The 23,916-nt window shown below is 34.9% G+C and overlaps 1 protein-coding gene across 1 annotated transcript in view; it reads left to right on the top strand.

Moving 5' to 3' along the window:
* TRPA1 (transient receptor potential cation channel subfamily A member 1) overlaps positions 1–23,916 on the top strand; it is a 68,781-nt gene that overhangs the window by 17,125 nt on the left and 27,740 nt on the right. Inside the window, exons 5-15 of the mRNA XM_072599511.1 lie at positions 690–798; positions 989–1,134; positions 2,594–2,730; positions 6,971–7,019; positions 9,321–9,420; positions 9,945–10,045; positions 10,769–10,938; positions 11,211–11,375; positions 18,687–18,801; positions 19,285–19,451; positions 23,216–23,309. Of these exons, the coding sequence (XP_072455612.1) occupies positions 690–798; positions 989–1,134; positions 2,594–2,730; positions 6,971–7,019; positions 9,321–9,420; positions 9,945–10,045; positions 10,769–10,938; positions 11,211–11,375; positions 18,687–18,801; positions 19,285–19,451; positions 23,216–23,309 (1,353 nt within the window). The remainder of the gene's footprint in view (positions 1–689; positions 799–988; positions 1,135–2,593; positions 2,731–6,970; positions 7,020–9,320; positions 9,421–9,944; positions 10,046–10,768; positions 10,939–11,210; positions 11,376–18,686; positions 18,802–19,284; positions 19,452–23,215; positions 23,310–23,916) is intronic.

Below are 23,916 nucleotides of genomic sequence, written 5' to 3'. Positions count from 1 at the left end.
ATTCATTCTTCCCCACCAGTGAGTGAAATGATGAAATAAAATTAATTTAAAAAACAATCAATTCTGTTTTACTATCAATCTATGCTAAATATATTGTGGAAAGGAGTAGATGAAAATGGTTGCCTAATAAAAGGTCTTTATTTATTATAATATCTTTATTATTTATTTATTCATGTCTTTCTCCATGAAAGGTCTTCTATGATTCAGCAACACTAACCTCTTGACTAGTATGTTTTAACTGGCATAAATGCATTGAATTAGGGCCTTCCTTGAGTATATTATTCCTTTGTATAATGACAAGAAGGATTTAGAATTGAAGTGGCAAAGTGATCTTTTTAAAGTAGAATAGTGATCTTATTGGAAATTGACTTCATTTTTCTAACATGTTGAAAAAGGATTCCATTGAAATCTGAGTTGTTATATCTACCACATTTGTTTCACATTTTGATAATTTTTATTGTGCTGCCTGATCCCACTCTAGTTCCCACAATTATCTCTTTAATGGTTTTTATCTGATCTCTTGAATTTTTTCTTAAACATTTTTCATTTATCATTGAATGTAACTATTGTGCTTGAAGCTTAGTACTGATTAAATAGTCTGTAGGAGTAGATGAGAATCAATATTCATTCTTAAGCACCTTCCTACAGGGCATTATATAATTTGATTTCATTCTGAATTTTTTTTTCAGTTGGATAATGGGGCAAGAATATGTAAAACAAACAAATTTGGATGTTTCCCAATTCACGTAGCTGCATTTTCAGGTTCCAAGAAATGCATAGAAATGTTGTTAAAATTTGGTAAGTAAAGGCATTTATGTAGTAGACAGCAATAATAAACTTACTATTCCATTAATGGAGGTTACAGTTCATATTATTTCTCAACAACACTTACTGTGTGCATTTAGGTAAGATTTCATTCTTACTTTTCATGTTTTGTGACATTTCAGATTGTATATTTAAGTAATATACATTTTGTTTTCTTATGAAGGTGAAGAACAAGGATATTCCAGACAATATCATATTAATTTTCTCAATAATAAAAATTCAAGTCCTCTCCATTTTGCTGTTCAAAGTGGTGACTTAGAAATGATAAAAATCTGCCTGGCAAATGGAGCACAGATTAAACTAGAAGAGGTAATTTTTCATACTTTTCTATTGCAGTTATGTATTTTCTTTTTATAAATAGTTTTCTCAAGTGCTTTTGTGGCTCCATGATACTAAGTAAGGAGTAAATGAATATAGAAATAAATAGATCATAAGCAAAGCAGAAAAAGTAAAAAATTCAGTTTTTAGATGAGTGGGATAAGACTTCTTGAAACATAAACTATCTTCTAAATAATGGTTATTTATTTAGTAAGAAAAAGAAAGATAACCAATCCTGCTGCCATGATGTTTTGTGGCAAAGTAGAGATTTCAAAATTAGCTAAATGTTTGGTGAATTAATTAGCCAGTTCTGCTCTTATCATGAATAAGGGACATATTTATGGTAATTAAAACATCAGTAAGCCTGAATTGTATTAATTGAAGCATTATGTGTAGAGCAAGGGAAGTAGTATTCTGTCCAAATCAAACTATACCTAAAATACTAAGTACAGTTGTGATACCATGATTTAAGAAGAATTAACAAAGATAGTATGGTATAGTGGGTAGAGTATTTATTTTCAATTTAGGACCACCTGGGCTTAAGTCTTGCCTATGACATACTGATTAAATCATTTGAGGCAAATCAAGTGTTTTAGTGCACTGGACACTGTTCTAAGACTAATTACATTGCTTGAAGGCATAAGAGAGATAGAGAGGGAGGGAGAGAAAAATATTTTTTGCTAGTAGCTCCCTACAGTGATGAAATGATAGGTCTGGAAAAAAATAATAGCAGATGCAAAAATGGGTGAATTAGGATGGCTATGGGTTTGAAAACCATTTCCAAAAAGAAATCTTTAGAAAAACTGTAGATGTTTAGTTTAGGGAATAGAAGACTAAGAAAATGAGGATATTCTAATATAATTCTATATAATAGTGATATTCCAATATTTGAATTATTGTAATGTAGAAAATATTGTCATTTTTCTATGACACTTCAGAAGGTAGAAATAGGTTGAATAGGAAGATGATATTAAGGGATGCACTTCAGTTCAGCATAAGAAATGACTTTCCAACAAGGAATGTCCAATAGAGGAATAGATGATCCAATGAAATAGAAGGTTTCCTACCATGTACACATTTGAGTATCTTTTGGATGGTTATCTACTACGTACATCAATGAAAATCATCATATTAATGAAAATCACATGTGAAACTAGATGAGATGAATTATAAATTTCCTTCTAACTCTAAGATTCTGGTTTTTACCATCTTAATTTATCTTAATTTAATACAATTTAATTAATCTTAATTTAATACATTTTTACACAACATAAATGCTCCTTAGCTTTTAGGACAAATGGTTCAAAAACCACAGCTAAGATATAAAGCAAAATTAATTACTTACCAAGATATAAAAATGGAGGCCAGCGATCTGGTCTTGTCTCATTAAGCTGTGCCTTCTACATCAAACTTTCTTTTTCTTTCTTTCATTTTATATTCCTATTTATAGAATGGGAAATGCACAGCCCTTCATTTTGCTGCCACTCAAGGAGCAACTGAGATTGTAAAACTGATGATATCCTCTTATACCGGTGGTGATGATATTATTAATACAGTAGATGGAAATAATGAGACATTGCTTCACAGGTAAGAATTTTTCTTCTTCTACAAGTCATTGTTCCATAGTCTTTGCATTTTTTCCCCTCAACTTCACCTTACACTAAAAAGACTACACAAGTGAAACACGTTTTAACAGTTCTGTGGAGAATTAAGGTTCATCTTAATTAGCCAATTAGAGATACTATTTTTCTCTGGAATCAAAGTAGAAAGTTAAATAGGTTTTCACAAGAGAGAAGTGTCTAATGGCAATTTAGTGGCAAATACCATAGAGATTTTGACAGCAATGAACGAGTTGAATTGTATATCACCAATATACAAAAGAGAGTTCTTATGCAATACTCTTGACTATAAACTCTTAACAGATCTCCTAACCTCCTTATTCACTTATAATCAGGTGCAAAGTTCCCATTTTTCTCTTTCATGGGAATTTTTTCCCTTTCCCTCAAAAGCAGAAATGGTGACCATAGGCCGTTGTAAGTATATTTGAATAAATATTTTCTTTGCACCTGATAATATGCATACATATGTATATACATATACATATATATGTGCATACACAAATATATATGCATATGTACATATGTGTATATACACACAAATATGTATATGCCTATATACATACACATTATATATGTATATTTGTATGTATGTATGCATTTAACATTTACTGATGACAACTAATCCCCTTATCCTTTCCCTTAAATGAATTTGTTTGGTTTTATTTAAAATTTTCCTGGTACATGATATTGAGAGGCAAAATGACTTAGTAGAGAAAGAGTTGGGCCTGATCAAAAGAAGGCTTGGATTTAAATTTTGCCTCTAACACTGATCTGTTGAGTGCCTGTGGGAGGAAAAATACCGAAGTCAAGTCAGCAAACATCTGTTAACTATATAATATCTACTAATCACTACAGATACAGAAAGAGGCAAAAATATTATCTGTCCTCAAAGAATTCACAGTCCATTGAAGAAAACAATATACAATCAAAAATGGCAACTAGGTGACATAGTGGATACTGGAGTCAGGAGAACTTGAGTTCAAACCTGGCCTTTGATACTTAGCAGCTGTGTGATCCTGGACAACTCACTTAACCTCTATTTCACTCTGTTTCCTCCATGGTAAAATGAAGATAATAATGGTCTAGCTCACTGAATTGTATTTAAAAAGCACTTAGCACAGTGCCTGGCATGGGTTAGGTGCTATATAAATGCTTTCTTCCTTCCCTTCCTTATACTATCAACATACAAAATATATATGGACTAAATTGTAGGTGGACAGCTAAGTGCTATCATGGATAGATTGCCAGGCCTGGAACCAGGAAGAACGGAGTTCAGATCAGCCTCAGACACTACTTTCTGTGTGACCCTGGGAAAGTCACTTGAACCCTCTTTGCCTCAGTTTCCTCATCTGTAAAAATGAACTGGAGATAGAAGTGGCAAACTACTCTAGTATCTTGCCAAGAAAACCCAAAATAGGGTCACAGAGCCAAATACATCTGATAAATGACTGAACAATAAATTGTAGGTGACTTCAGAGGGAAAAGTCCTGAATTGAGAGGTAAGGTTTAGCCTCTCTGAGTTTTAGATTCCTCATTCCTAATGTGTGTAGTCCTTTCAGGCTTAGACAAGCTAGTCTATATAAGATGTTTTTCCAGCCTTACAATGCTCTGTAAACATTAGTTATTATCTGAATTCCCTTTTAGGTAGATATATAGAAGTCAACCTTTTGACTTTTGTAAAAATTCACTTTTTATATATTGAAGCTCACCAAGTTATCTGGGTGTTATTTTTTTTCCTGAGCAGTGACCTTTACAGTTCCATGGTCAGTCATTTACGTGCAATCTATCTACAGTACTCTAGTTTTTAGTGTAAGGCTTTAAAATGCATATTTTATCTCAAGATAGATGACAACTGGCTATAGGTTCCTCTCGGATCCTAGATCAGGTTCATACTTTCCATAATTAGATTGAAATTGGCATGTGATATCTGTAACTAACTCAAGGATGTATAATGCCAGACTGGAGTAGTTAGTTCTCAGTCTGATGGAGCCCTGGTACCCCACCTTGATGTGGGCTAGACATAGGGTTGTCCCTTTAGTAGATCCAGTTTCTCATGACCCAATCTCTCCAACTGCCCATTCCCTATTGAGGCTGGTCTTTATATTTCTACGGATTTTTATAAGATTCCCACCAGAGTACTATAGACAGGGGTGTGCCAGAACAACCTCTAATTGGCTTACAGAACCTATTATCATATCTTCAGTGTAAGTATTTACACCCCAGAAATTAGCAGTGTTACAAACCACTCAGTCAAAAAGCATTTGTTAAGCTTACTATGTGTCAGGCACTGTGCTTGACTTATTGTTTTCTTGATTGTATGGACTTAGGAAAGTGTTAATAATATAGATTAAACTGAAAAGGATATACGCATATGTTTTATTGGGTTTTTTTTTCTGGGAGTTTGGTTAAATATTTACCAGAAGATCTTTTTATTACTCTATAAACATTGTTTGGACTCAGCAGGAGTGTAATACAAGGTTCAGAAAAGGAAGTCATCAGCAGATTAGAAATGTGGTGGCTGTAAAATAATAATAACAACAATTAATAATAATACCTGAAATTGACATAGTGCTTCAAAGTTTGAAAAGTGCTTTGCAGCCATTATGTCATTTGAGCCTCACAATTCTGTAGCCTATATTTATCCAGAACTAAATAAATTCATAAATGGGATTTCATGGGATCTGAAGTATTCCAAAGGCTCCACAACTGTCCCCAGATCATAACATTTACCACAGTTTGGTAGTACAATGTAGGATCATAGGATCCCAGATTTAGAGATGGAAGAGAGCTTAGAGGATTCATAGTCCAGTCTACTTATTTCACAGAGGACGAAACTGAGGCTGAGGATGGCTAAATGACTTGACCAACACGATGCAGGAAGATAAGTGGTAGAACTGAAATTCAAATATGAGTATTGTGACTTAAAACTCAGTATTTCAAGTTCATCAAAGAATAGGAGGAAATGAGTGAGAACTTTTGATTTGGACTTGATTCTTACCAACAAGGAGAAGCTGGCCAATTGTGATGAAAATGTAAGAAACCTTGGGGGTAAGTGACTATTCCACATTGGAATTTCTTTTAGAGGCTAGATTTGGAGGAGAAAAAATTTCAGAAAGAGTCTGAACAAAGAGTAACTAGAGTCTGATGGAAGAAATTTCAATGTAGCAAATTGACCAATGAGGGATGAGAGAACCTCTCAAAAGTAGAAATCTGTGACATGCGAAAAAATATTACAGCTGCAGAGGGAAATCAGCAGAAGACAGTGTATGGACAGAGAATTCACTGACCACCTTAAAATTTTGAAAAGACATGTAAAGAAGACATAAGTAAGGGTACTCGATGGAAAAGGAATCAGTACCAAAATATAGCATAATCTTGCCAGAGTGTCAGGAGTGCTAAATCTCAGTATGTGTTAAGGATAACAAGGGAAGCAAAGAACAATGGATGTCAGTTTTCATGAGTTTAAAAATAAAATATATTAGGGCAAAGAAGACAAATAAGGTTTTAAAAAGTGATCTCAGAAGTATAAGATGGACAATATGAGACCATTTTGTCTGAAAAAGAGGCAAAGTGTCTAAGATTAAGGAGGTGATATTCTCACTGTACTTTGGTCAGGTTACATCACATATTAAGTAATATGTTCAGTTCAAGAACCACATTTTAAGAAGAACGTTGAAAAACTGAAAAGTGTGTTGAGGGAGGTAACTAAGATGGGAATAGTGGGATCCCTCTCATCAAAGTCTTAAATCAATTATACAGTATTTAGTAATTTTATAAGATTGTATTTGTAGGTCCTGCTGCTGGAAAGTTTGAAACTGGTGGATCATTCGAGAGTTATGAACTGCTTTAGGTAGGGCTAAAAGCCAATCTGTTGATCATAGTAAGTCTGATGCCACTATGGTGAACACCTATGAGTCAGAACTCAACTGGGTTACTTAAGAAGAAGTGAAAACTATCACAGGTCATAAAAATAGAGTAAGTCAAATCTTCTGTTATGATCACTATTGGGATTTTGCCTTTGAGCGACCACTGTATTTGCAGTCTGAATTTCTCAAGATAAGGAAATTCAGTCTCAAAAGAATAAAAGATTTTGTTCCAAATTTTAAAGGATAAATATCTCCCATTTTATGAATGATTGCTTCTAAGTATTTTGAAAATAAAAATATTTTGAAATAATTTACAAAATAACTACTTTCATTTTTTTGTAGAGTAGCCTTATTTGATCACCATGAACTGGCTGAATATTTAATTTCAATGGTAAGCATGCAATTGATGAGTTTGTACATTATTACTTTTGTTTTTATCCTTATTTCTCAAAGAGGACCATGACATCAAGATGATGATATGGCTTGCAATTGACTTTGATTTTTGGCGGGGGAGCTCTGCAAGGTCACCAACCTCACTTTCTTCTCTAGAGCCATCCACATTATTACTATTAACAATTGAAAGTACATAGAGTAATCATTCTCTTACAAATTACCATGTAGAGTAAAGGTTACAACAGTCATAATAAATTTAACATTATTCTCAATTTTCCAAATGAAAGGAATTTCGAGAATATTAATGGCAAAGTTGGAATTGTTTTTCATATATGGCAGAAAAGTAATTAATATGGATTTACTGAATATTTATAGAAGATATCTACTTTTATATGAATCAAATGTCATATTTCAGGGTTCTTTAATCATGGAAACAATTCTCTGAAATTTTCAGGCTAATTTTCCTAATGTCCCTGGAACTAAACATTTTCTTGTGTCTGTTCTGACCTTAAAAAGTTGACTTCTATACCACCTTCTTGAAGTTGACCTATGTATTTACTTTACTTCAATTCAGTTCCACAATTATATATCATATCACTCAGCAGAATGTAAGTCCATGAAATCACAGTCTGTTTAATATTTTTCCTTTGCATCCTATAGATACATGGCAGGTATATAATAAATGTTTGTTGAATGGATTGAATTAGGATTCTATGCCCATAATAACCTAAGTTAACCTTGGTTTAACTGAGTACAGTTTTGTTTTGTTTTGTTTTGAGTACAGTGTGGACCCACCGCATTATCCAAGCATATAACTTCTTCTTACCCTATCCCTATCTATTCTTATCCCATTCTCCAGAGGTGACAAGTAAGAAGCAACACATTTTTCACATTTATTTTGGCAAGTCTCTTATGGACTAGCTTGAAATACATTTCAGTAATACAACATGAAATTATAAATTATGCTTTAATACTTGTTTGCAAGAAAAAAAAAACATTGGTTTTGAAATTGTTAGTCCTAAGTGGGGACAAAATGTTTAAATGCACATTCCCTTTTCCTTTTGAAGAGATTTATCAGAAACTCACCATTACATTACCAGTTATACAGATGGGTCAACCTACAATATACTTGCAACTATTTTAAATGGGGTTTAACAATGAAATTAAAATATTCAAAACTATATTTCAAGTAATTTGATATATGACCTGTAAGAAATAATAAGACTTTTAATGTGATCTTCCTAAAAGAGTGAAATGTTGATTTCTTATTACACCAAATGTTGATGTCCACTGTGTAGAACAGAAAATATTGACTTTAAATACTTGTTCTATGCCAGGCATTATGCATGGAATGGAGGATCCACAGACAAAAATGAAATAGTACCTGACTTCAAGAAGCTTTCATTCTATTGGGGGATACAACATATGCACAAATCACTACACAAGATATACAAACAAAAAATTCAGAGAGGTGGCAATAACATTTGGTCATATCAGAAAAAAAATTGACACTTGGGCTGAGTTTTGAAGGAAACTAGACTTTCTCTGAGGTGGCAGTGAGAAAAGTCTGTGGAGGAGCCAGTTCTGCAAAAGCAGCAAGATGGGGGTTTGAATGTTGTATGAGGAGTAACAGGAAGACCACCATAGAGTGTGTGCAAGAATGGTGGAAATCCTTTCATGTGTTTTCTGGCCTTAGAGATAGATGGTATTGAAAGTATGGTTTTTCATATGAGAGGCAACATAGTTTAGTACAAAGTACATTGGAGTTCAACTCAGACTTGGTTTACATCCTGAATGCTTATCAAGCATCTTAATAAAAGCTATCTTGAAAAGCTATTTTTTCTTAGCTTTGAGCTCTTCGTCAATTAAAGTGGAAGTATACTACCTTCTTTATAGGATTGTTGTGAGGACAACACTTTAAAACACAAAAAACCCATGTTGTTATTACTCTTACTAATAATCAGTCAAGTTAGAATTGACTTACCACAGTGAAATCTAAATTAACAGTATGTTCATAGGAAATTCTTATGGAGTAATAGTGACAAACAGTAATCTGTTCAGCTCTCAAGGAAAAACAGAAAAACACTGGGCAATTTTATTTGGCTGATACTGTAAAATAATAAGCTCCTACCATGAAAACAAAGGGACATATTAAGAAACTAATTTTTGAAATGTCAACTGTTTTGAAATGTTCTGTTTTTTTTAAAATGTATATCTTAACCCCTTTATTGTTTATAGATGTTTAAGAGCAAATTATTTCATTGGTGAACTCCATGTTGATCTTTTAATTTTGCTTTAGGGAGCGGATATTAACAGTATTGATTGTGAAGGTCGTTCTCCACTTCTACTAGCAACTAGTTCTGCATCATGGAATGTAGTGAATTTATTACTTTCTAAAGGTAAAGTGAGGAATTTCTCAAGGTCGGTCCTTTTGAGTAGTGCATATATGTTTGTTTGCTTTTCTTTTTTTTCCAATTTGATGCCAGGTAAATCTTATTTATATCTGATTAACTGAACCACCTTGTAACAAGATAAAAGTTGGCAAGATGGGCTGTTAGCAGAAAAGGGCTTTACTGCCTTCAAGTCTGAAATCCAACTTAAGTTATTTGGATGGCTCTGTGATTTTTTTTTTACCAGTACAAATCACCATGCAGCCAAATATTCTTATCTTGGGCTATTCTTATACATATGTTCCCATATACTCTCTATTGGGTGGTGGGGATTGGAGAGACCATGGTGGATGGAGTAAGGCATTCGATATCTTGGAGATTTTCTGCAAGGTCTTTTGACCTTGTATGACTTTTGTCTTTCGACATTGTATGAATACCAGTGGATTACACTGACTGTGCTTTGATTCTTCCTTGGTATTGCTACATTTTAAAATAAATGAATGTAATTTGTGTTTTTATTCATGTTTATTCAGGAGCTGATGTAGGAATAAAAGATTATTTTGGGCGAAACTTTTTGCACTTAACTGTCCTCCAGCCTTGTGGACTAAAACATTTGAACCAGGAGTTTCTGCAGGTATGCAACAAGAGTTTTGAATTATATTTTTTGGTGTGGAATCACACAGTAAAGTATTGTAAAGTGTATTTGTTACCAACATAACCAGGTTAGCAAGATCAGTACAATCTATCACTAGTACTAGAAAAACAGCTTAAACATAGTTTTAGTAGTCAGTCTGTAGCCTAATCATCATTATATGTGCAATTCAACTCATTTTTATAATACATTAAAAAAATAAACCCTTTTTATTGGGTATAGTGGCACATACCTGCTGTAACCCTTGACACTGAAGGAGGCTGAGGTTGATAGATCTCTTAAATGTTTTGAACTATAATATGTTAAGTCAGTTGGGTGTCCACATAAAGTTCATCATCAATGCAGTGAGCCCTTGGGATGGGGATGGAGGAACCCCAAGTTACTTAAAGAGGAATGAACTGACCAAGGTTGGAAATAGATCAGGTCAAGTTTTTGTGCCCATTAGCGGTGGACCACTGCACTTATAGCCTGGGTGAGATAAAGACTTGACCCAGGCTCAAAAATAAGCAAATAAACAAAGAAATAAATAAATGTAGCCCTTTTCTCTAAGGAAATGTGTCAGTGAGAGTACACTGTATTACAATGTTTAAAAAGATACTAGAAGTATTTCAAATTACATTGTAAGAAATAAAGGACCCAGTTTTCATTTGGGAAACAATGTTAAAGGACATTGTGGTAATATTTATAATATTTCATTTCCAACAGATGCAATATATTAAAAATCTTGTAATGGATGAAGACATTGATGGATGTACCCCTCTACATTATGCATGCAGCCAAGGTGTACCTCTTTCTGTAAATAACTTACTTGGCTTAGATGTTTCCATTTGTATCAAAAGCAAAGATAATAAGTCACCCTTGCATTTTGCTGCCAAGTAAGTTATAGCATATATACATATACACAAATACGTGTATGTGTTAATACATATGTATTTATATGTACATCATATATGTGTACATGTGTGTATCTGTGATAGTCTTTTCTTTTTGCCTCTCTACTTGTATATATGTACATATATATGTATGTCTCTCTACATATATGTATATAGACATATATACATATATGTCTGTAGTTATCTTTGTATCTATCTTTGAATGGTGTTTACTTCTAAAGAGCTATGTTAAATAATTTATTTTTTTCTTTAAGTTTTGGTCGTATAAACACCTGCCAAAGACTTGTTCGTGATATGACTGATACAAGACTTTTGAATGAAGGTGACCAGAATGGAATGACTCCATTACACCTGGCAGCAAAAAATGGACATGATAAAGTAGTCAAGTTTCTCTTGAAAAAAGGTGCCTTATTTCTCAGGTCAGAACTTGTTTAAAAAAAAAAATCTTAAATGCTCTTTTTGGCTTGCCTTAACAAAGCATTTTCCACATAGCAAACTGCATTCTTTATCCTAATAACTTATATTTAAAGGGCTTTAGGGCTTATGACTTATAATTTTACTTATTTTGGATGCTACAACAGTTCTGTGAGAGATTCCAGCCCGTTATGACTGTCTCCAGTTTCATAGAGGAGAAATCTGAAGTTTGGAAATGTGCCTAGGATCCCAACAGAAGTGTAACGACACTTTTGTTTTTGTTATCTAATTGTTTCAGAGGTGTCCAATGCTTGGGACCTCATTTGGAGCTTTTTTTTTTTTTTTTTTTTTTTTTTTTTTTGGTGAAGATACTGGAGTGTTTCGTCATTTCCTTCTCCAGCTCATTTTACAGATAAAGAAACTGAGGCAAACAGGGTTAAATGACTTGCCAAGGATCACACAGCTAGTGAATGTCTGAGGGTAGATTTGAACTTGGATTATCCTTATTCCAGGTCTGGCATTCTGGGAACTTCACCATCTAGCTGCCCTTAATATCACTAGAACCTAGGTATTTTGACTTCTGGTACAGGGATCTTTAAGTATGCAATTTAAGTTCACAACTACATCATGGAATCACAGAACTGGAAAGAACCTCAATGAAGGTGCAGTCCAGTTTATACCTCCATGCCATCTCCACTATAACAGAGTAGAATAGTTGTCATTCAGACTTGGCTAGAATATTTTCAAAAGAGCAGAACCCCTGAAGAAGACCATTTTAATTTTTAGTAGCTCTCAAACCTGCATTTACTGCTTTGTAATTTTCTCATTGCTCCTGGTAGAGTTTCTAGGGTCAAACAGAACAAGTCTTAAGTATTCCGTATGAGAGATCTTCATATACTTGGAGATGGACATCATGACCTCCCTGCGTCTTCCCTACTCCAGGCTAAATGCCCACAGTTCTATCAACCTAAACTCATTTAAGGTAGACTCAAGGCTCTATTCCATTCTTGCTGCTCTTTGGACTATTCAGTTTGTTAATTTCCTTCTTAAACAGTGGTGACTTGAGCTGAAATGAGATTTGTTTAGGAAGTCCTATGTCACCTCTTTCTTTCTGGAAGCTGTGATTCTCTTAACCTAGTCCATATTTCCATTTACCTTTTTTGACTTCCACAACATATTGCTGATTCATATTGTGTCAAATCACTCAGCTATTTTTTAAATTGCTGTGCAATTATCCTGTATCCTTGAAGTTTATTTTTTTTAATATTCTGTAAGAAAGTTTCTTTTCCTAATCACATATGCCTTCCCTCTGTTGTTTATTTCCAATTTTCCTGTACATGACTTGTTTGTACGTAGTGGTTTGCAAGTTGTTTCTCCCATTAGACTGTGAGCTAATTGAGAGAATGGACTCTTTTGCATTTCTTTGTATTCCAAGTTCTTAGCTACTTCTTAGAACATGGTAGATGCTTGATGAATGTTTATTGATAGATTCACTTTTCAATCTTGACCATAACTCATTGTGTTAGTTATTTCCTAACCCTTTCATCTTCAAAATTGATAAGCATGTCATCTTTGTTCAGATCAATGCTAGAATACCAGTCATTATAGGGTCAAGCACAGATGTTTTGGGCATTGAATTGGACACACTCCAAAATGACATTGAACCATTAGGGCAATCTCTTTGAATCTAGCTAATCAATCAGCTAGAAAGCTATAAGTGTGATTGTGTAGTAACTAACATGTAGTCTGTCTCTCACTGTCTTTTCCACTAAAATAGCATGCGGTGCTATATCAGATATTTGCTAAAACATTCCCCTGATCTATTGATTTAATATAAGCTTGTCCAAAATAAAGATAATAAGGTTAGTAGGGCATAACAATAATAGCTAACATTTATAACAATGCTTATAATTTGCCAAGCACTATGCTAAGCATTTTATGAATACTACCTCATTTGATCCACACAACAACACTAAGAATTGGGTGCTATTTTCAGATGAGGAAACTGATTTCTCAGTTTTTCAGCAATGACAAGATGACTTGCCTGGGATCACATAGCTAATAAGTGTCTGAGACTGGATTTGAATTCAAGACATTCTGACTCCAGGCCTGGCACTCTATCCACTCTACCACCTAGATGGCATGATTTGTTCCTGGTAAAGATATCCAAGTCTTGATGATCACCACAGATTTTTCTAAATAGTCAAAAACCAGCTCCTCAGCAGTGTGTTCTAGAGCTTTTCCAGTAATCAAAGGTAGTGTCAATGGTTTAGTCTACCTTCTCTTTCCTTTTTATTTGTCTTTTAAAAAATTGGGATATTGGTCCTTTTCCAGTTTTAGGTACCTCTCCCAGGCTTTCCGAGTTCATTGACAATGGGTCAACAATCGTAACTGCCTAGTTTTTTTGCTTTTTTGTTTAGTACATGAGGATGTTGTTATCTGGCCTACAGTGAATTCACAAAGGACAACTAGGAGCTTTATTAATAGTGCCTTACTTATCTTGGGTTTCAAATTCTTATTAGCAAGTTCTGTCCTGCCATTTCCTGCAAAGTTCATTCTTGGAGGAGAAAACAGAAGCAAAATAATACAGTGTCTCTGCTTTCTCTTTATTGTCAGCTATCACCCATCCAACTCAGGTAGCAGTCCTATCCCTTCTCTGATTCTCCCTTTCCCCTAATATTGTGTGCGGGGGGAACCCAGCTTTATGTGGTTCTTGGTTTTCTTTGCCATTCTCAGTCAAGAAACAGTGTGTAATCTGTGGACTAAAGAATGATGGGGTGGTTTCCTTAATTGCTCCTTTCTCTGGTTAGACTAATCTTTCATTTGATTCTGCCTCCTGTGTCCCTCAGAAACATAGAAGTGGAAACCCTTTATAGATTCATCTTACTCACTAATTCATAAAACCAATATAATAAAATCAACTGATTTTATACATAACTATGCACAAACCCTGCTTACATTCACTCAGGCTAATGACTAAATGAGTTTGCATAGGGGATGTAGGGGAAAGGAATCTTGTATATTCTATTAGGTGAATTTACCAGCATGATCTAGGGAAATGGGGCTGCATTTGAAGGCTAGGATTCAAATATTTCCATCACATACTGGTAGAGGGTCTACGAAAAAGATGTTCAATCTCTTTGAGTCTCTCAGTGTTTACTTGTCAACCTACAGGAATCACAACATTGACAGGGGTCTAGGAAGTTATGTAGATTAATTCCTCCCTGCCTATGATTTACATCTATGTCAGGGTTTAGTAATCTTTTTTTTTTTTTTGTCATAGACTCTTTTGTTGGTCCAGTGAAATCCATGAACCCTTTAGAATAGTGTTTTTAAATATGTAAAGTAAAATTCAAAGAAATACAAAGGAAACTTATTATATTGATATACAATTATAAAAAAAAACATTTAAAAATAGCCTCAGGTACAGAACCCTACTCTATAGTGTCTTTAACAAGGGTTCAATTGAAGACCACCAGCAACAAGAAACCTGCTACCTCTTGGGACAGTGTAATACAAATGTGATACCCACAGCAGCCACTGTACATATGTGTGCTTATTTCCAGGGTAAATTCACAAAATATAATCTCCCTTCCTCAAAGACAAAACCAAGAAATTTATTCAGATAACAAGAAGCCAGTTCTACCGTGTTATCAACGATGTTTGTACACATTACTGAAAAAGAGAGAACAGCCAGTCCCAAGCTTTTGTCCGGCCTCCCCACAAACAAGCTCCCTTAGGCAGAATCACTCCCTCTCTAACACACGTTAAGCTGCTCTGCCTCTCAGCTCTGCCCTTTTTGCTCCACCCATTTGGCAAGCTCCTCCTACATCAGCTCCATGTGACTGACTGTGTGCTGAGCTAAAACTCAAAGCAGGTCACATGGACCTATTAAGGGACAGGGAAGATCTTCAAATTCCCTTACCATTACAGTTTATTGTACTTTTGGGAATACTTCCTAATAAAAATTACTGCATAACAATGAATTAAAGTCTACCTCTGTCTTTTATGTGTACATTTTTCCTAGATCTTCACCCTAGGGACAAGTAAAACAAATCTAATACTTCCACACTTCAGCCTTCCAACTATTTAAAGATAAATGTCGTGTTTTCTTTGTCTTTCTTTTTTTTCAACTAAATGCCCTTGATTTTTTTATATGGCATAATTTACAGTTCCCTTGTCATCCTGAATATCCTTTGGTAAAATCCCTCCAGTTTATAAAAATATTTCCTAAAATGTCATGCCCAGAATTGAACATAATATCATGCTTGTGGCCTGAGCAAAGCAGAGTACAATATGACTGTTGCAACCCTTATTTTGAACACCATTCCTCAATTAGTACAGCCTAAGATGGTAATAGTTAATTTTTTGTTTCAGTTTTCATCTTGAGTTAATAATTCATATTCATCTTTCATTTGATTTTTACCTCCAGATGTATTTCAGATAGACTATTATTGAACCTTGCCTTCCTTACGTTAAACATATAGTGGTGGTTGTTTTTTTTTTTAACCCTAGACAATAAATTCCCATTTATGTATATTCAATAATATAGTAGGGAGTAAGCAGTTCTGAGAGTCAGCGTAATGGCAAGTAAAATAGGATCTTTTGCTGTTTTTGTTTTGGTATAATCAAGTAAGTGCCTGATTGAATCTTGCCTTTATCAATCAATAATCTTTACTAGGAGTAAAGTACAGAAACAAGAGTTTCTTTAACTGGAAATAGTATATGTATTTGTATTGCTAATGTGATTAAAGATCTTCCCCACCCATTACTGGGCCTGCCCATTAAGGGGAGTTTGATTAGGGAAAATATGTAGGAACACCCACAGCTTTTGTTAACGAGGCACTGATTCTCAAGAGTTGGAGTGTCTTCAGGCTCTCAAAAAGGTATAAATTCTCTGAGGGTGAGGTTTTACTTTGGGGCTTAGATTTTGTAAGGTTTGAGTGCCAGATGAGGACTCTGGGAAGCCACTTAAGGAGTCCCCCGGATTTGAGAACCTAGATGTTAGTGCTTCCCTCTCTGGTAGCAATGGTCAGATAGCTGTACCTGTCTGTTGAGTTATGGTCAGGCAGAGGAAGCCATGTCTGTTGATTACTTTGGGGTTTACTGACTAGAAGTGTTTGTTTGGTCAAATGAGGACTCTGGGAGCACTAAGGAGCCTCCTGGTTTTGAGAACCCAGATTTCATGCTTCCCTCTCTAACAGCTATAGCTAGACAATTGGGGTTCAATTGTCCATTGAATTCAGGCAGAGGAAGTCATGTCTGTTGATCTTTTGATTTCTCTGTATTTTCTTTGAAATTCATGGTACTGACTCCCTGAACTAACTGAATTATATACATGTGCTTGGTTAAAGGAATGATACATGGGCTTGATTAAAGTGATTGTTAACCCCTCAAAAGTTGCCTTTCCTTTTATGAATGCAAATTTAAGAACCTGTGATAGCACAGCCCCCTGTGTATGTTGGGATGTTTACTGATACAGTTAGTAAAAGCTTATTTTGAGTTTTGCCTCCAATACATATGATTAGTATGATTCTCTGAAAGTCAGGGCCCATATCAACTCTTTAAGATTACAAATAGTTGCAGAGAAGTCATTCATATCTATTGATAGAGAAAGTTATTCTCTGGGAGCTCCCTATAGCAAGAAATTCATAAATTTGGTCAGAAAAGCCCAACAAAAACAAAAATGTTTTATCTTATTGAGTTCAATCCATCATTCTAACTTGAGATCTTTTTGGATATAGACCTGCTGTCTGATGTTATCTCTTCCTTCTAGCTATTTGTCTTCTAAAAGTTAGATAAGTATGTAATCAGGGCTTCTATTCGGGATGCTGACGAAATTCTAGCAAGCACAGGTACAATGAAAGTTCTTTAGGAGTTTCATCAGAGATCCCTCTCCAAGCTGACACTGAGCTATTAATGACTAATATTAGAGCATACTTCTGATTTCACCTAACTGTGTTATGATTTATTGTCTGTCTTATTCCAAAGGTAGCACCAGAGGTCTTGTCAAATGATCGACTGATAAATCCCATCTACACCGATAAATCCCATCTACTGAATTTTCCTGATCTATCAAATAACACTATTCAAAATAGAAAATAATGGAAAGCCAATGAAAAGTCTACCGTAACCTACTTTTGAGGAAGTTATGATGGCCTTTAGTGATCTTCATGTCCTTTTCTATATGTTCATGAATCATTTCTTTAATTAAATGCTCTAAAATTTTGACAGATTGAAGTCAATCTCGTTTATCTTTTATTTGGTAGTTTCATCTCCAGTTTCTTTCTTTTCTTATTTTTTTGAGAATTGGGACATTTTCCTTTCAGCTGTTCTTTAGCTCCTTTCTTATTTTTCATGATATTTCTGAGAACACTGATGGTGGCTTCATGGTCTCATCCATAATGTTTTTCAGTATCTTGGAGCATAGCTTTTCTGGACCAAGGGCCGAGATGGGTGTTTTCTTACTGTCTCCTTACTTGTGTCTGGTTTCAGTTCCTTTCTAATAACATTTCCCCAGTCTTTACCAGTACATGGATTATTCTCCTTGGCAGAATGAAACTGTGATTTCACCAGATTGCACCAAATCAAACTCATCTTTCTTTTCCTTAGAAAACAGTCTTATTGAGTCTCTTTGACTAAAAAAAAATTAATTTACCTAGTAGCAAATTTTGGAATGATGAATTCCTCCAATTTTTTCTAAGCTGGAGCTTAGATTACCAACATATAATCTTCTCTTAGCCAATAGTCAAAGCTTTTTCAGTTTGGTAGGACTTGTCAAGACTCTCATTCCACTAGGATAGCCTTTGGGAACCCACATCATCTTCACATGCTGATAAAGCAGCAAAAGAAGATTTTGGTGGAGGGAATCATTTGTGTACTTCAGCATTTAACAACAGCAATAGGCCTCGTAACTTCAAGATACCTCATTTTATCCACACTATAACACTATGAGGTGGGTGCTATTATTTTATTTTAAAGTTAAAGAAACTGAGACTGAGAGGTTAGGTTACTCTGACTGGTCCATAGACATAGCTATTAAGTCTCTGGGGAAGGATTATTTCAATGGATCCATGATTTTATTGATTTTAAGTACTCCCATTGATATAGATTACAACATAGCCAAGCTTTTTAATCTTACATAATTTGTATTTTTTCTGTGATATATATGTCTAATATGTAAGAGACCTCCTTCCAAGACTTAATATTTCTTCTATACTAGAATATATTATATATACAAGTATGCACATATGTACATATAATGCATATTTACATGTAGTCACATATCCTTATATACTTTTTATTCTTTTTAACAGTGACCATAATGGTTGGACAGCTCTTCATCATGCTTCCATGGGAGGATACACTCAGACCATGAAAATAATTCTTGATACTAATGTGAAATGTACAGATCATGTAGATGAAGAAGGGGTATGTATGAATTACAATTCTTCTGAAAAACATGTGATAAGACTTGTTCTTTAAAAGTCCCTTCACTCTAAAAGGAAAGTCAAATATAGAATCTGGGAATGAGAAAGAGAAAGGTGGGAAGTTGAATAGTATAACTAGAGAAGAAAGAATGAACTTAGAAAAGTGGTTGTGTACAGAAGACTCCTTATAGTAGAACCACAGTTTCCTGAGCAAAATCTCTTCTCTTCCTAACCTCCCCTTCCAACCCACTAATTCTAGCAAGAAAATACTCAAAAGGCCTTGAAATTAAGAAAAAAAATAGAGTTTGAAATTCCAGTTATATTTTTTCTGCCAGTTTTAGATTTATGAATTTTGTCATATTTGGTGGTTCTTGTTTGTTAATTTAATGCAGCTTAGCCACTTAATAACAGAGATGAGCAAGCAACTGTTTGACGCTTAGTCATTTTTGGTTGCCTGTCACTTGTATCCTCTTTCCCTCTGAAGAACACCGCTCTTCACTATGCTGCCCGGGAAGGACATGCCAAGGCAGTTGCTTTACTTTTGGATCATGACGCTGAAATTCGTATGAACAAGCAATCAGCCTCCTTTTTGCACGATGCCATCCATAATAGGAGAAAGGAGGTAGTTATTACTACCATTATGAGCAAAAGGTAAAGTTATTGGCTATAAGACAGCATGCTTCACAGGGTGGCACTAAACAATGATTCCTAAGCCTAAATGTGCATTCTTTTTTGGTCTTTGTCAATGTCCCTCCACCCTCAAACTCCTTTCATGTATTATTTTTGTTGTTCAGTCATTTTGGTTGTGTCTGACTTTTCATGACTGTTTGGGGTTTCCTTGGCTAGGTTACTACAGTGATTTGCCATTTTTTCTTTAGTTCATTTTAAAAATGAAACTGAGGCAAACAGAGATAAGTGACTTGCCCAGCATCACACAGCTAGTGCCTACAGTGGCTGGATTTTAACTCAGGTTTTCTTGTCTCCAGGCCTGACCCTCTATCCACTATGTCTTCTATCTGCCCTTTCATATATTATATATACCTTGTACAGAAAGAACCTCTGATTGTTACAAGATTAGAGTGCCAATTAAGACAAAGGAAATTGGGACATATAATGGTATTGCGGAAAGAATATTAGCTATGGATACATATAGAAGACCTAGATACAAATTTCACATATATCACACCTGGGGGACTTTGGACAACTCACTTAACCATCCTGGGCCTCAGTTTCCTAATGTGCAAAATGAAAAAATTGTATTAAATGTCTTCTAAGGATCTATTCTAGCTTAACACAGATTTTGAATATTTGTTTTATCTATATGCTTTTTAAGTGGTTCCTCCAAACACAAATGTTATTTACTCTAGCATGAAAGGTATTTCAGTTCAATGGAACATACACTCGTACTGGAAAAACTGTGGGATTTAAGTGTACATATAAACACTGGTAGATTATACCCACTATCATTTTAGATAGCCTAACAAATTTATGTGGGATTTACTTCTGTTATTTGCCCCATGCCTCCTTTGTAACTTCATTTTGAAATACAATTAAGGTCAGATACATACCATTTCAGACTCACTCAATGAGGTACACACAAGCCCAATTTATAGACAGAAAAAAGAAAATAATATAAATTTTTGGGGGGACATCTCAAGCTGGATGTCCTGGAGGCATCTTAAACTCAACATATTTAAAACTGAACTCATTTTCCCTGAGTGCTACCCCCTTTCTTAACATCCCTATTGCTATTGGGGGTACTACTATTCTTCTAGTCAGTCCTAAAACATGTGAAAAATGCCCCCAAGAGCATTTGCTTTATAATTTTGTGATATTGATCAGTGTAGTCCAACGTTTTTTGCTGATAATGCTACCCTTGTAGATGATTTCTATTGATTGGTTTAACTGAAAGTTAAGAATATTTCCAAAATATTTATATCATTATGCACCTAATCTCTAAGAATTAAATTGACTTTTTCTTCCAACCCTTTCAGACTTGACTTCTCACTGAAGTTATAGTTCCCATCCTATTTCATCCATTCATCCATCCACTCATTCACTCAGCATTTATTAAGGGTAGGATTGCACAGGAACTGGATTACAAAGAGAAAAATTTAAAAGTTATTAGCCTTAAGGAGATTTAATTTTTTTTTGGAGGGGGTGAAAATCACTTGTATCTAGATGAGTCAACATGAATATATATCAAATAGTTTCCAGTAGGGCATTAGCAGCTGCATAAATAAGAGCAGGTTTCATTAAGGAGATAATTAATTCTTCACCTTAGTTCTGAAGGGATTCTAAAAGGTAGAGGTGATGAAGAAGGACATTCCAAGCATGGAGCTTGGATTCCAATGCAAAGGCATGGAGATGAAAGGTCAAATGTCAAGTACAGGAAGTAACAAATTAGGACAGTTTGTCTGGAAAGCAGAATGTAGTCCAGCCAAGTAACACCTACCATGTATTGGGGTAGTGTTCTGGGTGCTGGGGTTGCAAAGACAAAAGTGAAACGATACCTTCCCATAAGGATGTTACAATTTAGTGGAGGGAGACAACGTGTATGTATATATGTATAGAACAATAGATAAAATGTGATTAAGAGTGGGGAGGAACTGGAGGGATAAGAAAAGTCTTCTTGAAGGGGCCTTTTGAGAAGGTCTTTAAGAAAATTAGGGAATCTAAGAAGTGGCAATGAGAAGGGGGTACATTCCAGGTAAGAGTGATAGCCAGTGAAAATTCATGGAGACAGGAGCTGTGTGTGAGGAACAGTAAGAATGTAGGTTGGCTCATGGTTTGGTACATCCAGGGTTGTAATCTACAATATAGCTACAAAGGTATGTTAGAGTTAGGCTGAGAAGAACTTTAAACAACCACAGAAAAATTTATATTTGATGCAAGATTTAATAGGGAACCATTGAAATCTTCTGTATAGTAGAGTGAAATGGCCAGAAATTCACTTTAGAAAATAATTTTGTCATTTGTATGAAAGAAAGTAATATACAATAATCTTGGAAAGATAGGCTACAGGTGGACTATTCAGGGCTTTAAAATATAAAATGAAGGCTTCAGATATTCTGGAGAAAAAATAGCCTCTAAATGGTATATCTGCTTCCAAGTATTCCCTTGTCTAATACTCCATATAATTCCATATAACTGACTTTATTTCTGATATCCATAAATGACTTTATTATCCTTTCCTGCTAAAACAAACAAACAAAACCTATGTCTTTGTATTTCTTTGGGAGTAAAACACATGATGTCAAGTCTAACATTTAAAGCCTTCTACAAGATGGCTCCCATCTGCTTGTTATCCCATTAGACCCTTTCACATAGTCTCCATTTCTTCTAAAATATCCAGCCAACTGCTTTGAATCCATTCATATCTCTATGTTTGTGCCATCATTGCTTGGGTTTTTATTTTTCATTTGTGTTGCATTCCCTTCTTTTGGCCTCAGAACTTCTCGGGGAGTCAGGTGTCAATTTTCTACTCAAGGTCTTTGTATTTTCCTCTCTCTCTCTCTCCCTCTCCCCCTCTCATTTTCTCTAAATTATTCTACGTTATGCTGTATTTACTTATGAATACAGGCTGTTTAAGGGCAATGAATTCTGTCTTAATCATGTACATAGTAGAAACTTAAATGTTCATTGGATCCAATTTAATACTGAGCTTCTTCTAGGAGCACAACACTGTGCTATTGCTGACTGAGTGTGGGCACCCTTATCAAACGCATCTATTTCTTGCCATATACACTTTATATTCAGGAATATTAAAAAGACAAATAACGGATCCTACACTCACCTAGAAGAATAGGCAACAGCAAGAATGCCCTTCTGGATATGCAGAGAAATTACCACAGTTGGTGTTGCCATACCTACGGGATGCATTGTGACCATCCACTGCTCCTAATAACTGCCTGATGGACAAGGCAGGAAATAAACTTTACTTGTTACCCTAGTCCTATCACTTCCAGAGGATTCAACACAATTCATTGAAGTGGTACAGTGGATAGAACACTAAAACAACTGTCAAGAACACCTCAGTTCAAATCCAACCTCATATAATAGCTGTGTAACCCTGGACAAGTTCCTTAACCTCATTTGCCAGCTTCTTTATCAGTAAAATGGGGATAATAATAGCACTTAGCTCTCAGGGATGTTATGAGGATAAAATGAGATAATATTTGTAAGGTAGTTTGCAAACCTTAAAATACTATGTAAATGCTATTATTATTATTATTATTGTCATTATTATTCAACCTTACTTTCATGAAATCAATAGCATTACAACTAATGGTTGAATTGGAGCATCTTGGGTCAAGCTTTCATCTAGCATGTCTGCTTTTTTACGAAAATAGAAATGATAAATAATTTATAATATAAATGATAATAAATAATTTAGTTTGCTTTTTTTTCAACAGATGGGATGAATGTTTGACAGTATTCAGTCCTGTTTCTTTAACCAATAAATGTCCTGTATTGGAAATGATAGAATATCTTCCTGAATGCATGAATGTAAGTAAGTTCTACAGGACTGGCTGCATCTAGTAACACAATCTTATTTGAACACAGTTCATACCTTCATTCTCCTCCACTCTTCTTTCAGGATATACAGTATGTAATAAGAATTGATAAGGTAATGCAGATTAGGAATGCTGTTTATTGAAGTAACTCTGGCTCTCACATCAATAGATTGGGGCTTGGGTCTTAACTCCACTCCTTACTATCTGTGAAGACATAAACCTCTCAAGGTCTTAATTTCCTCATCTGTCAAATGAGGCATTTGGATGCACATACAGAAAGGTTCCAAATGAAGTCAGCTGGAGATTCTAATATAAGGAGGGAAACCAGATCTTAGAAATGTCACTGAGAGTTTATGTGAGGCAAAAGGGGTGGGAGAGAGAAAAGAAAACATTGTATGTTAAGAAGAGATACCCAAATAAGTCTATCAAGAGACCAAAATGAAAAAGCATATCTAAGAGAGTTCAATTAAGAATCATTAGAGGAAGAAACAGAAGTGATATTGTCAAGAGAATATGACAGACTTCTTCAACAGAAATAAATTATTTTCAGGACGGAAATCAGAAATTTGGCACCAACGCATGGTTTAGTCATTCTGGGA

Source organism: Notamacropus eugenii, chromosome 4 (genome assembly GCF_028372415.1).
Source record: "Notamacropus eugenii isolate mMacEug1 chromosome 4, mMacEug1.pri_v2, whole genome shotgun sequence".
NCBI lineage: Eukaryota > Metazoa > Chordata > Mammalia > Diprotodontia > Macropodidae > Notamacropus > Notamacropus eugenii.
The sequence above is the reverse complement of the archived record's forward strand: the minus strand, read 5'-3'. Positions and strand labels throughout refer to the sequence as shown.